General features: G+C 36.2%; 1 protein-coding gene across 1 annotated transcript in view; it reads right to left on the bottom strand.

The window, feature by feature from the left end:
- Positions 1 to 1,543: 1,543 nt before the first annotated feature.
- Positions 1,544 to 16,191, bottom strand: part of LOC131041621 (translocon at the outer membrane of chloroplasts 64) — a 159,322-nt gene continuing 144,674 nt past the window's right edge. The window contains exons 10-13 of the mRNA XM_057974759.2: positions 13,924 to 14,051; positions 13,775 to 13,826; positions 2,640 to 2,709; positions 1,544 to 2,185 (exon numbers count right to left, since the gene is read on the bottom strand). Of these exons, the coding sequence (XP_057830742.1) occupies positions 2,103 to 2,185; positions 2,640 to 2,709; positions 13,775 to 13,826; positions 13,924 to 14,051 (333 nt within the window). The 3' untranslated portion in view covers positions 1,544 to 2,102. The remainder of the gene's footprint in view (positions 2,186 to 2,639; positions 2,710 to 13,774; positions 13,827 to 13,923; positions 14,052 to 16,191) is intronic.

Here is a 16,191-nt window from a genome sequence, read left to right as displayed (position 1 = left end):
TGATACTGATGATTATCACGTTAGAAGTTTTCTGCTGCTAAACTACTTTATCAAAGTAAACTAGAAAATATACTATATGATGACTACATAGGATATTCAGTTGATTAGTTTTGCAACAAAGGTTCTACGTGAGATTGAAGTTCAAATGTGATCAATGTTCTTCTTTGTTGTTGTTTCCGATTCTCATGAAACTTGAAAGCAAATCATTTAACTAAAACATTCTAATGCACGATTGGTCATACTCATTCAATTGAAAACAATAGTAACCTTCGGCACAAAAATAAATAAAAAAATAAAGTTGGAAGCTAACACCATAAAAGACCAAGGTGTTCAACACCAAAACCACTTCAGAATTAGATAGTGTGGATATCTGATTTAAATTTTAAAACATCTTGAAACAATTGGAAATTTTAATAGGAAACTTTTTAACATTTATAATGTATAATGACACAAATCTACTTATGACAAGACGAATACACTGAATGGTCAATATCTATTAAGTAACAAATGAATTATAGCTGCAACTTAACTGCTGTAAGTTTACAAGTTCAGCATTTTGCAACAAAATAGTTGATTTCCCTTCATTTCAAAGGTAAGAAATCTTTAGAATTTTCTTGAAAAGTGTTCTTCAAATTCTCAACCATTAATGTTAGATTCCTTAATGTACAACATCTTGCGATCACCAATGACTTGTTAATTATATTTCACTAAAATAGATGGAGTGATGAATATATTTTTCTGTTACTAAGAATAAGAACGTCCAGGCAAACATAGCAATCAAAATATCACATAATCATAAAGCCTTGCACAATGGGCATAATTTCGTGTCATACTCATATGGATGGGGATTTATAAGAGCACAATCATCTTAACAACTTCTATTTGTTCAAGACATCCAACTCAAATAGAGAAATTTGTGATATTTTAACAAGGACATTTTGATAATTATCTTTCGAACCTTGAATCTAAAAATAGTAGAAAAGCTACACTTAAATCTTCATTACAGAAATAATGCTTCCACGGTGTTTACTACAAATTAATCAATATTAGAGTGTTTTTGCTTGGTTCATTTCAATAATATGGGAGTTCAATCTCATGCGAGGAACTCCCTAAGAGTACTTGCCTAATAACAATGGTGTCTTCAGATGCAAGGAATCCCACACAAACTAGAAAAAAGCATCAACCAATTGCACCGTACCAAGTTGTTTCACTGATGCATACCATGCTACTCTTTATATTGATAAAAAGTTTCATGTGTAATGCTCACTACAAAAGGGAGAGAAAAGCATTGAAAAGATCAGAAGACTAATATGTAGGAGTCAGCAACAAGCCATGAATTTCAATATCTCTATCAGTTAAGCTGTCTGCCTCACCATCATTCCAAGAGTATAAATATTTATATTCTAAAGAAATGAAAACAGGCATGTGACATCAAGAATCTGTCAGTTTATCCTCCCTAACTACAGAGATTAACTTTTGATCATCGTGACTGCTCTCAAACTGATGCAAGTTTCCCTTCTTCAAACTTTAGATGTTCCCATCCTGCAATGAAACGAAGTACATTGGTCCAAAATAAATTTGTGCTATCAGTATTAGGAACAGTCACATGTTTCATTCTCAAGCAGGAATGTAGTAGCAAAACAAAAATGGGGTTTTATGTCAAAAAGAAGAAGCATATCAGTTTAAATTTCCCGTTATTGCGATCACATTACAAGAATAAGATCAAACAGCCTTGTGAAACGGATGCTAATCCGTAGTGGCAGATTTATGACATGAACACATTTACAATTGAATGTATATCCATGAATGAATATAAACCTACTTCCAAAGACACTAGGAAATTATGTCATCATCATGATGTTCAGTTAGATCCTCAAGATAGGAACTGTCGCCTCTAGCATTCAGGATTTTGCGAACTTGTCTCAATCGGAAAAAGTGTGTGATCTGATAAAGCCAGTTGTCATAAGCTATATGCTTATGAGCTACTGTAGTCATTCCCTTCAAATACTGGATTTCTCAACACCATATAGCCAAATTTGATGAGCTTGCACTTCCAATTGAGTTACCTATAGCAAATATGCCAATAATGTAGATTCCAAAATTTATCCAAAAAGCTTCCTCAATCTGTTTGCTGCAAGATTTGCAACTTTATTGGTTGGTTCCAAAACAAGCGCATAGTTAAAATCTGTCTCACACAAGAACACAAATGAAAAAATAATTAAAATGGGGATGAACAGATCAGATGTAGCAACATTAAATATTCCTTGCATAAAATTGACCATAACATAAACAATTTATTTGTAGGAATCTCACATGGTTATAAAATAATCACATAGACAAAATGAAAACGGGAGAAACAAAAGTATGTGCCAAGGAAATGAAAAACTGCAACATTGAATTGAGATCAATGTTGTCATCTCATCTATGATTGCAAGTTTCAACTTTTCCATTGTTTTACCTATCCCTGCCAATAAGTACTAAGTTGGTAACTGAAAAATTCTATAAACAATGTTCATTCCTAAGGATTTATAACAAAACGGATTCCTTAGTTACAATTTCTCAATAAAACTAGATCTGCTTGGGATATCAAGAACATATAAATTAAGAAAAATATGGTAGAAAAATAAACAAGTCTGCACCTTCAACAGCTTCCTTGTAATAACCAAGCATTTCCCTTGCAGTTCCTCTTCTTAAATATGCTTTCACATTCTGCAATACAAGTTTACAAAATATACACTGCAAATTAGAAATTTGAACTAGTTAACCCACTCTGCATGCAAAGACGGGGGATAAACCAAAACACCATTCTTAACAAAATTTTGAGTGTGATGAAATTTTATGCTGAAAAAAACAAGAAGGCATTAGCCACATAAAAGGCATCCCATGTATTGACAATAGAAACTGACTATGAATATTCACCACTGTTGCACAGGCATCTAGAAATGCAAAGTTCAGGTTTGCCAGATATGTCAAGTAGAGTAAATAGTACATAATATAGGTCAGTAATTTTAAGAGTATAGAAATAAATGAAAACAGCACTCTAAAGAGATTAAGCAATGCTAGTAGATGGCAGAAACAGAGATTTACAAAGCTGAAAATACACACGTGTGTATGTGTGTGTGTTTATGTATTAAGAGTTTGTGTACCCTGAGAAGGGTACACACCACAAAAGTAGGGAGATGTGTATGATGTAGGAGCTGTCTTCCTTATCCATGAGACATATCCAGCAGTCAAGGGACAAGTCCCTGTCTTTCTGAGTGTCCTGCAAAAATCTTGTCGACCATTCATCAAATTCAAAACAGGGTCAACAAATCAATTGAAGCTATATTACAGTTTGTGCCCTTCACAAGCAAATAAGGATTTGTCCAGACTCTAAAGTGGTATCTTTCTATGGAAGCACATTTATTTGGCCCTTAAATGAAGCTACATTACAGTATGTACCCTTTACAAGGAAACAAGGATCTGTTCACACTCATAGTCTTTCCATGAGAGTATACTTTTTTGGCCCTCAGGTCTCTCCAAGGAGAGATGTTATGGTCCTAGAGGACAGATGAATTGTGTACCCAGAGAAGTGGCTATATGAATGTCCAAACTCAAGAAAGAAATCATTGACACAAGGCAGTTGAGTAAACTAAGATAAGAAGTCTACATTAATACATTGGGCAGACCACCGTCATGAAGGGCATGGAAGCCAAAAATTAAAAAGACAAGCTTTAAGGTAAAGTATTATTAAGATTATTATTTTACCCGATGAACAAATTATCATGGTATATGGGGCTGTTTCAATTTGGCACAGCGATTGTTACAGGGAAGAAGCATGAGAAAATACTGCAATTTCATATCAGCATCTTTAGCCAAATACAATAAATTTTATCAGTTCCTCCATCTGAATAGAAGAGTGGAAGAACATTCAAGGCAATATAAGAGGTTACTTTGGACAACAATTAGTAAATAACCAGATTTAATGTCAGGAAATTTTAACTTTCGAATGGTCAACAGGTGAGACAACATGAAATTTGAACCAACTACTTTGTTGAAAACTGAAATGCAGACAAGGGCAATGAATTTCAGACAAGGGAAATGAAATGAAGGGCAAAATAGAAGCAAATAATGCAGAAAGCAGCAATATACACCACCCTATGCAATATGTTCATCAATTTGCATGTACTTTAGCAGCCAGCCTCATCATCAAAATGAGGTTCATGTTTAGATAATTCAATATTTGATATAAAACAAAGGAGATGAAGGCTCCTTAAATAGATATTACAAGACGATGTTTCCAAAAAGAAACAATCGGTTAACTGAAGCTAAAACAGAAGACACTGCATGTCTTTTAATCACAAACGCAAAGAAGGTTGCCCCTTCTCTTCAAAACACTCTGTTGCTGCTGAGACCCTTCCTGGATTTGCAGAATGTTAATGACCAAGAGTACCAAAATCCTTCCAACCTGATGTAACCCTCACACGTGAATTACAAAATCGTCACACACAAATTACTGGGCTGGAAAAAAAACTGAAACCACGATTTAAAGGAAAAATTGGCAAACCTTCCAAAGAGCAACAATCATGATTTTGACAAAAACCGCAAAAACTTTTGCAGCTGAGCACTGAGCACTGTTCGCTCTAGCAACTCCAAAACAGACTGCAAGATACCATGTTTGCAAATGTTCACCCCAACAACTCCAGGTGCGACCCAAAACAAAGATTTAAAAAAAAAAAACCATGCAAAATGAGACTAAAAAATATAACTTAAGCTGACAACTAAGATGACCATTATAAAAATAATATAATATTATTCTAATAGTTCAATGTTGTCTAAAATCACTGCTTTTCTATTTTCTCAGCAAAGTATATGTACATCCATATTGTGAGTTAATTCAACCATCCATTCAGCTATTGCATTCATATATCTATGTTTTTGTCGCCTTACAGCAAGGAGCATGTGTTTGCTTGTCTTACATGGCTCAAACTGGTATGGGCACCAATCCAGTTGATATGGAGCACTTTTACATGGTATCAAAGGGGGATTAGAATTCCCTTCCCTGGTTTGGTATTTTCAAACAATAATGTGGAGATACCAATTATTTTAGTTGCTGTGTTTTGTGTTTCTGTGGTTGTGCCAAGGCAACGAATGTGAGGTAAATCTCTCATGGTATTCGGAGGCCATGCATGATTTCCTTGTTGTAGGGAGTTTTTTCAGCGAATTACGAGATCGTTCCAAGCAGCAGAAGCACAGTGAGAGGCCAATCTAAACATTTGCCAAGCAATCTCTATATGTAAAGCTGATTTAATCATCTCTGTTCTTGGCATGGGGTTTGTTTTGGGGCCATGAAGAGTTGATTTAGGCGCAGGTCAACATAAAACATTAAAGAATTTCCATGCAAACTGAGAAAGGCTGTGTGAACTGAGGCAGGCCAAGCAAGTTTTTTTTAGACCAATCTATGAGGCATGATAATGGCGCAATAGGCTGATTTGCCTGGCCATGACAAAACCTGCAATTTCATTGCCTAGAGTAGACCAATCTTGCTTGGGAATGTTAAAGCAGCAATTTCATTAGTGATCTCGATCCAATCAAACCACTAGCAATTTCATTCGAACTGCAACTCCATTTATTTTATCTGTTGCAGGCTGCGAGTTTTCACAGGCCACGAGCCCTTTCTGCAAGGGTTCTTTTGCATTTTGCAGGCCGTTAATTTCTTTGCTATAGGCTGTAAAGGCCTTTGCATGCCATGAGACTTTTTTGCAAGGCTTTTGTGTATTTGATGAGCATCAAAGTTATTGCAGGCACTCCAACCTCCTTTTAAAAAGGCAACTTAAAGTTTTTTCAAAGTGCAAATAATTAGGCAATGCAAATATAAAAATTATTGTAACATTTGATTGGCAACTTTAAATTGAGGTATGGGGTCCAGGCCATTCCGTTGTGGGTCTGGGCAGGGTACTGGCCACAGCTTGTAGGTCCGGCCCTGCCAAACCCAGGCAGACCCAGGGCGAATTTGGCCTCAAAATCAGTCTGCCGAACCTAGGCAGTATTTGCAATTTTTTTTACTTTTTAAAACTATTTATATTGCAAAAAGTGCAATTCATCCCCCTAAACCTAATTTTGCACATACCAAACATCTCAAAGGCAAAAGCTATCTCATTGTTGCTGTTGTGAATGAAAAACAAAAACATTTTGCTCCATTGCTGAACTTATTTTTTTGCTTGCCATTGCACGAAGAGAGTTGAAAAGTGATCGTTCAAGGCTCCAAGCTGGTTATTATGCTATACCTACACATTTGCAAGTGTTGGTTTGTTCCCAAAGAGATCGTAGAGGAAGATTTCTTCAAGAGAGGTGGGCTTTTTGAAGTTTTTGGTTTTTTTAACCTTGTATGTGATTTTCTTCCTTTTAGGTGAAAAACTCAGTGCTAGATAATTGAGTGAGTTTCTTGCAAGCGCTTTTCACATGGGAGTACTTGTGAATACTGTGAGATATTCAACTATGGTTTGATCTTCCATCTGGTTGACTGATTTTCAGTGTTCCACGGGAGTTGGGGACGGGGGGACGCAGGGACGCATCTCCGGGACGGGGGGACAGCGGCGGGGGGGGTGGCGGGGTGGTGGTGCTGATATAGTTATACATATACATATAGTACTTGAAAAACTAGTTTTGAAAAGATGTATGACAGTATTACAGTATAAGAATTACATTTCAAATGAGACTAGGAAATTTGAAATACTAAATCTAAATACCAAGATTTCTAAGTTGTGTTGTTATATGGAGCCTAATCAGACTCGGAGGTTAGATTTTCCCTACTTCTATTGGCGCGGTTTCCCCATATATTTTTCAACGGGGGTTTGGGGGCAATGCCCCCAAGTTGGGGTCAAGGGGCATCGCCCCTTGCGGGGTCGAGGGGCAGCGCCCCGCGAGGCCAAAAATAATTTTATTATTTTCTGAAGGCGTCAGGTGTTATTTTTCTATTGGCCCACGTCCAATTAGAGTTACCCCTTAACCCTCAAAAAACTTTAAAAGTCACCTTTTTTTAAAATTTTAATTTTAAATATTGGCAATTGCATATACGTGGGGGCAAAAGGAGACGTATGGGCATCTTCCCGTCCCTGGAGAGACGTCTGCACGTCTCTCAAAGGACGGGGAGATGCCCAAATGTCTCCCAAGGAGACGTGGAGGCGTCTCCATGTCTCTCTGGGAGACGCCCAGACGTCTTCGCGTCCCGGCGGCGCTTGGGTGGCAGTGGCAGGACGGTGGGGGACGTTGCGTCCCCGTCCCCCCGTCCCCAAGATGTATCTGATGGGGGGACGCGCCCAAAAAGGGGGGGGACGCGTCCCCGTGGAACACTGCTGATTTTTTATCTTTTTGAGGTTGGGAGGATGTAGGAAGATCATGTGTTGCCTTTTCCACATTTGGGAATTAGGTTGTACTCATTTTTACAGTGTTTGTAGACCATTCTTGGACTGTTGCAAGTCTGAACTGAGTGAGAGTGTGTTGCAGTTATATTTGAAGCTCAATGATGCTGTGTGGGCATTACAAATATCTGTAATTAACCTCTGTGATGGTTGAACAGAAGGTATTTGCTCATTAGAGCTGGAGTATTTTAGGCTATGTTGGGTTTTCAACCTTTCTCAAGGGCAAACAGTGTGTGTTGAGTTTGTGTAAGCTTGTCTATAATTCCAGCATATGTTTCAGAAGATCTCTGTATTTACTTGATACGTACATTTCTTTGCAGTATAATAACCACATTAAGTGGTTAATACTGCATATTAAGAGAGCGATTGAGTTCTTTTCATCGAATTTCTATTTGCTGATAGCAGAGACAGGAATCTCCTCCCTTTTTATGAATTGTCCACGGAATTATTGTTAGGGTTTCTGTTTTTCAAATTAAACTAGCAGGCAATTTTCTAACTGCTGAGGGTTTCAAAAGAAAGTTTAAATTTCAAATGATATCCTGTGACAAAACGTGCAGTTCAGACCAAAACTTCAATTTTGACAAAGACTAAAAAGGCGGTAGGTGTTGAAGCATAATGAGAAAAAGCAACTGCCGCATCAAATAGAGACTCTTCTCAGAACAGAAAATAGAAGAAAAACAGAAATATCTGGGCAGGTAGTAATAGTGCTCAAATATTTAAAAATACTTGATGTTTCTTGCTGTTCTTTGTGGATTCTAGTCCCTGAGCTCTCTATCATCCTAATGATGGTTCATAGAGTGCGATCCGAAACGTCAATGCAAAAAAATCACAAACACAATCAAATCCAGAAAGAACGGCAAGAAGCATAATGAATTGTGGAAAACTGACTACTTCAATACTTAATGTACCAAATAAAGAAAAAATGCATATGTATATGTATATGTGTGTATGTATAAATGTAAAGATACATAAATACATACATACAAATATATATATGTGTGTGTGTGTGTGTACATGTGTATACATGTGTACACATGTATACACATCTATACACATGTATATACATATCTATACACATCTATACACTTATGCTAGGTTACTGGGTTCGGCCCCCTAGACCCCTGGTACTAGTCTTGGTCTGGGGTTCTGGTCCGGCCTGCCTGTGGTCCAGACAGGGTCCGTGATTCACAGGCCTGGTTTGGACCAGGTCGAATCCAAGAGGACCAAGGTCGAACTTAGGGGTCTGACAGCCCAAAAATGGTTTTTTTTTTTGCAAAATTTAATTGTTTTTGAATTCCGCCACATAAAAAATTAAAATATAACCCTAAAAGTGAGTATTAAAACATTAACTTGGCTCATAAGGGGAAACGAAGATGTGGGATATAGAGCCAGAGCATACTGATTTGGATGCTTTCACTTCTCAGCTTGTTGCATTTGATGACTCAGATAGCGAAAAAACTTAAAGTGCAAGTGTAAGTGGCATTAGCATTGGCATTAATTCATCTAATGTCAATGTCAATGATGAGGAGGACAAGAATGAGGATGATGAATTAGAGAATCCATTTGATGATCAAACTTTAAATTGTTGAAAGTTGAAACAATGATACTTGAATATTTTATCATTTTGATATTAAACTTGATGTATAAAATGCTGTTATGGTATGATCATGATGCTATGATTAGAAGTTTATGTTGGTTTTGTTGTTTATATGATGCTATGTGACATGCTAATCTTAATTCATGCGTATAGGCTGCATATATATATATATAATTTTCATGTTTTTGTACAAATGAACCCAAACCCCTTTTCAAAATTTTGTCGTACCGGCGTACTAGTTCTTCGAAGCCGAACCCAAACTGGCAACCTAGCACTTATGTATAGACATATGTACACAAAAGTATATACACACACACACGCACATGTGTATTAATATATATATATATATATATATATTAAACATCAACACACTTACCAAAAAAGTTAAACATCAACACACTTACCAAAAAGTTTAACATCAACACACTTACCAAAAAAGTTTACTCTGAATCCCTAGCAACAGAAGGTGAATGGAAGGCTCAAACACATGGCAATGGCAGAAATTCAGATGCCAATGGCACTTGGAAGGTGGTGCCCTCTTTGTTGACTGGCAGACAAGATCCCTCAGTCTTATCCAGTGCAAAGGTCATGGAGGACACTGCTAAGATCCATTCCTCCCATAGTTGAACTAATCGCCAAGGCCTGAAAAAAAAATCGGGAAAAACTCGGCCAGTACTTGGCAAAAACTCGGCAACTTAAAATATTGCTTAAATTTAATTAGAAATGCATTTTTTTGCAAAAAATAGTGAGGAGATGCATCCAATGAGTCAATAAATGAGAACACAAAAGAAACAAGCTGAGTCTAGATATATTTAATTGATTTAAACACAAATTGGGTACAAGTGGCATCCTCTTATGGAATGTCGGTGGTTGATAGACTGAAACAAAATGAAATAGCAAATTGTTTTTCTAAAGCTAAAAGTAAATACTACATCAAAACATTTTTCATCTTCCTCTTCTTAGCTCTAGTGAAAAATAGGGGAGAGATAGAACTAGAGGGTCTAGTCCTAGGAGTCTGATGTGCCTCCTCCACCTCGCCAAAATGAGGTTGAGCGTAGCACGCCTTGCAAGGGTCCGAGGGTGAGAGAGATAGGTCTAGATCTTGGGGGAGAGAGGAGAGAGTGAGATAGAGAGTGGTAGAGAGAGGGGATGGAGGAAGAGTGATAGGAAGATAGATAAGTCTAGAATTCGGGGCAAATAAAGTGAGTGAGGTAGAAAGAGCGAGAGAATGCTGATAGGAGCCTATTGATTATTCAAATTTGACTATCTGAAAATTAAAAGATCTTCTAAAACCTAGAATTTGCATTATAACTCCTACAGATCTGAAACCACTCTCAAACATCCTACCAATATATACATGAAATATAACTTAAAGTATAAGAAAGGAAAAAGACATATTGAAATGTGACTTATGTTGATGGGAGCCTACTGGTTATTGAAATTTGACTAAGTCTGAAAATTTAAAAGATCTTCTAAAACCTAGAATTTGCATTATAACTCCTACAAATCTAAAACCACTCTCAAACATCCTGCCAATATATACATGAAATATAACTTAAAGTATAAGAAAGGGAAAAGACATATTGAAATGTGACTTATGTTGATAGGAGCCTACTAGTTACTGAAATTTGACTAAATCTGAAAATTTAAAAGATCTTCTAAAACCTAGAATTTGCATTACAACTCCTACAGATCTGAAAAAACTCTCAAACATCCTGCCAATATATACATGAAATATAGCTTGAAGTATAAGAAAGGAAAAAGACATGTTGAAATGTCAATTATACTTAAATGTTATATTTCATGTATATATTCTAATGAAGAGAATGAGAGTGACTTGAAAAAAAAAAAAGCATACTCTTCCAAGCTGGTTAATGCTGGAAAAAGAAAATATTCTCCCACAATTTTCAAGGTGAACATTCCTAACCACATAGGTCAAATTGACCTTCCAAGGATGCACTTGCTATTTTTATTTTATTTTTCTCTTTTTTGGAGTTGTTTTGCATTTGGAAACCATCCCACATGATTCAGCGGGCCATGCCCTACCCATCCTGTCTGTATTCCCACTTCCACTCCTGTTTAGCTCAACAACGAAACCCAGAATAGGAGAATCCAGTAACCTAGTTGATATGTAGTGGACTTGCTTTTTGGTCTATGCAATATCAAACTTAACTCTAATTTTGATCTATATATGAAGGAAATAAGTAATCCATGTTCCCTAAATATAGTGGTAAGCATGTTTTTAAAAGTATTTTTAAAAATTAATATGTTTTTTAATGATTGGAAAATTTCCCCCGTTATTGATGAGTTTTACCTGAGTTTCTGCCACTAAGTTTTTGACTTTTTTTTATTAAAACAAGTTATTACTGAGTCTGAGTTTTTCAACTATAGATCAAGTTCTCATATTCTTTGTATTCCCTTTTCTATTTGCATCAGGAAAAGCTAACAAATTCTATCCATTCATTCTTGCTGGTTGTCAACAATTTTGCCATGGAGAACAGCAGACTAGCCCCTCTGCTATAAGTGATGAACTCACCAATGTAACCTTTCCAAGTTATTTTGGGGTCTATAAGTTTGATCAAAGAATTTCAAAAATGTTTCATTCATCCCCGATCATGCTCAGCCATTATCACCACCCCTTTTCACCAGTAAATTGATGAACTCACTCTCTTGACTCTCCATCGATTACCCAATGAGCTTCAAATTCTGTAACTCCAATGGTCCAATACACTTAAGCCCCATTTTTTCGATAAAGAATGCCAGAAGTCAGCAACTCAAAGCACTAGAAGTCACTCCTTCACAAAACTATTACCAGTGTTCCACGGCCGTTGGGGATGGGTTTTGGGGACAGCAGGAGGTGGCGGCGGGGGGGTGGCAGGGTGGTGGTGCTGATATAATTATACACATACTTATAGTACTTGAAAAACTAGTTGTGAAAAGAAGTATAACAGTATAAGAATTACATTTCAAATGAACTATAAGAAATTAGTAAAATTACAAAATAGAAAAATTTGAAATATTAAATCTAAATACAAAGATTTTTTGAATGCTAATTGCTAAATAAAATTTGACAAATGAAATTGTCAAATTGGAGATTTCTATTATCAAAATATCATATTAATATCTAATATCACAAAGTCTATAATGATGATTACATGATACATCATTAGAATGAGTAGCAAATAGCAATAGCATTACAAAAGACAAAATGGCAAAATGCTCAAATCGCTCAAAATTAAAAAAAAATTTAAGGATTTCAATTGCTTTTTGAGTCTAACGTGTTCGAACGGGAGACTTCTGCAAGTCTCCTTGCCCCTCAAGAGACGTCTGGGAGTCTCCAAAGGAGTCTTGGAGCCGTCGGATGGGAGATTCTTGCAAGTCTCCTCGCCCCTCAAGAGACGCCTAGGAGTCTCCAAGGAGACTTGGAGACGCTTGGGAGTTTTACAAGGAAACTTGGAGACGCCTGGGGGTCTCCCAAGGAGACACCTGGGAGTCTCCCAAGGAGACTTGGAGACGTCGAGACGTCTCCCAAGGAAGCTTGGAGATGCGAAGACGTTTCCCCATCTCCGGCGGAGCTCCGATGGCGGTGGCAGGAGACATCGCGTCCCCGTCCCCCCATGGTACACTGACTATTACTAACAAAGCAATATGGGAAAAACAATATATCTTATACAAGACTTGCAAGCTTATCGAACACTGAAAACCTACATGATAAAAGCTAGGTTGACTGAATCCAAACTATTAAATAATGTTCTTAAAGAATTCATGTGGCATGCTTTCTAGTATTTCCACATTTCAAGATAATTTGAAAATTTGATAATGTAAAAATGTATTCTCATTCTGGATGCCCATTGCGAGAGTGATCCTAAAGTAAAATTGACTTACTAATCCACTATTCTCCATATCTAGTCAAAATAACAAGCATAATGGACCTTTATATATTTCATCTTGTCACATCATTTTGTTGTGGACAAATTCATGGCAGCAATCCATAGAGATTTCTCAGACTTAGGCATGTAGGAGGTGGTAATATCTAAACCTAGCTGATATTACTGCAGCCAGAATGGATGCATTTGAAAGAGCCATTAACATTCAGGACATTAAATCTAAAGCTACAACATTAAGAGCCTTTGCAAATGTTACAATAGTAAATGAAGGTTAGGTGTTGCAAGCATTATATGTAACCGTGATTAAAACAAGTCGCCAATAAGGAACTTAAGCGCACTTATCATGCAATATAATTAGTATCTTGATTTGATTTGAATGGTGATGGATTGCTAACCATAAGGATACCAGCAATTTTGGAAGTGATCCCCTGTCATATCACCTTTGCTCTTTCTATATTCACATGTTGGATTGTTACAATAAGATTATTTCATCCAGATATCTATTTCTTGTTTTTACTGGGTCAAGACTGCAGATATCTGGAGAAATTACCACATCTATTACCGAAAAACTTGCTGTGATACATTTCTGCATTTGTTCACATGAATATGACAACTATGTGAATTTCTCAAAGATATATTATTTATTTATTTTGAATAACAGTTGTATTAAATTTCTTGAGAGCCTTTATTATGGCGGCTAAACTCAGAAATGAAGCATAATAATAAACTACAATACTGAAAAACAATAAACTAATTTCTTTTCATTTACTCTATTGCTTCATTTGTATAAAAAGAAGCATGATACAGAAAGAAATATATGCATTATCATATTATTATTATGAATGATATTCTACTTTGATGGCATTCATAGAATGAATTTGGATTTTCACCTTTTTTTCAAGGGCAATTGCTTCAGTGCAATCTGCTTCAGCTTGTGGAAAACTGCATATATCATAACAATAAGATGATATGGAAGGCAGTCTGCATAGATTTGATAATGAAAAATGTACAACTATGAGACAATCCAACCACATCTTACCTCCCTAGCTCTAAATGAGCTGCAGCACGGTTACTGTAATACGTTGCATTCTTGTTATTTAACTTAATTGCTTCTGAGTAGAGATTGACTGCCTTTTGCCACTGTTTTTGTTTGTAAGCAGCATTACCCTGCATACAATATTTGAGCATAGTCACAACAAACATGAATGAAATAATATACTGTCCTAACCCCTACCAATTAGTCAATATTTAGAAAAAAAATAAACATCCATAATATCCAAATACAAGTAAAGTTTCTTTCTCTATGAAGCAAAGCAGCACAAAGATTTGGTGCTAGTGTATACATAATGCATCAAAAGTGAGGTAATAAAATCAATATAACTTAATTTTTTAAAAAGTCACTACACCGAAGTGTAATGATCATGCCACTACCATGATAAGGAAGTTGTTTCATGATATGAATCTATCTCCCTAACCATTTGGTGTATTTTCATTCAACAAGAACGCATGTTTCATTTTCTCATGAAAATAATAAAATGCATCATGTATTAGTACCAGTTTCATTTTCTCATGAAAACAATAAAACGCATTATGTATTAGTACCACACTAGGTTGCTGGTTCGGGTTTGGGCACTGGTTCGGGTTCAAAGAACCGGTACGCCGGTACAGCAAAATTTTGAAAAGGGGTTTGGGTTTGTTAGTACAAAAACATGTAGATATATATATTTTAATATTTGAGCAGCCTATAAGCATGAATTAAGATTAGCATGTCACATAGCATCATATAAACAACAAAACAAACATAAACTTGTAATCAAAGCATCATGATAATACCATAATAGCATCATATACATCAAGTTTAATATCAAAAACAAAATATTCAAGTGTCATTGTTTCAACTTTCAACAATTTAAAGTTTAATCATCAAATGGATTCTCTAAATTTCTAATTCATCATTCTCCTCCTCCTCATCCTCATCCTCCTCATCATTGACATTGACATTAGATGAGCCAATGCCACTTGCACTTGCACTATAAGTTTGCTCAGTATCTGAGTCGTAAAGTGTTAATGCAAGAAGATGAGAAGCGAGAGCATCCAAATCGGTATTGGCTCTATATCCCACATCTTCGTTTCCCCTTGGATGTAGTCACGTTGTTTGTGTGAAAGAAGACGTAGGTTGGAATGCACATATACTAAATTCTCCGCTCTTTTTGATAGCAACCTATTGCGCTTTACTGAGTGGATGAAAGAGTATGTGCTCCAATTTCTTTCTGAAGCAGATGAACTAGCAACCCATGAAGACAAAGTAAACAATTAAAGTTATACATTTATAAAATTAAAATTAAAAATTACTAGCAACCTATGAAGACAAAGTAAACTATAAATAAACTTGTGATAAATTTTAATTAATTAAACTTACTTGCGATAAAACTTTGACAGCGATGGGATGTAGGTGTTGGAAGCATGTGCCATGGAAGTACCACCAACTATGGGCATCCTTCTTGGATCTATGGCGAAGAGCATCAACACTTAGACCATTCCCATTTGCAAATTCTATTAACTCATTTGTAACAGTATCTCATGAATCATCATCGGGATGTAGTCTAAGAAATGATGCCTTGTACCCATCAAATACTTCTAGATCTCTCCATGGTGGAATCCTTCCTGGTTTATCAATAAATTGATTGTTATAATACTTTGGTGTTAAAGGCATAGGCAAGAAGATGCAAAGGAGTGCTCATCTTATTCCACCTTTCAACAACAATTGCTTCCAATTCTTTGAAGAATTTCTCATTGGGGTCTTTCTCTCTTGCATTTATAGTGCACTTCATTTTTTCAAGCATTGAGTCAACGCCATCATAAATCTCACCAATGCAAGGCCTATCCATGTCGATATAGCGAATCATGCTCATAATGGGCTCAGTGATACTAAGGAGATGTCACAAGATCCCACCATTTCTCATTCAATATTCGGTCCCTAATTTTTGCTGCCCTCTCACTGCTACTCTGCTTCCATACAGTCCAATTGGTGTTGATCACCATATTGCATAGTGCCACTCTAACTTTCACAAGTCGTCTTAAGACGATTGTGTTTGATGCAAAACGGGTCTCAACAACCTATAACACAAATTAATGCCAAAATGATTAAAAAATAAAGACAAACTTTAAAGAAGAATACACAATATAGCTTACACAATAATATTATGAACATTGAAAATTAAAGAAAAAAGAAAATGTAAAATTAAATTAATATTTACTTACCTTCAATAGCTCCAAATTCGAAAAGGATCTAAAAACCCCTTGAGAC

This window comes from Cryptomeria japonica, chromosome 8, assembly GCF_030272615.1.
Source record: "Cryptomeria japonica chromosome 8, Sugi_1.0, whole genome shotgun sequence".
Classification (NCBI taxonomy): Eukaryota; Viridiplantae; Streptophyta; class Pinopsida; order Cupressales; family Cupressaceae; genus Cryptomeria; species Cryptomeria japonica.
The sequence above is the reverse complement of the archived record's forward strand: the minus strand, read 5'-3'. Positions and strand labels throughout refer to the sequence as shown.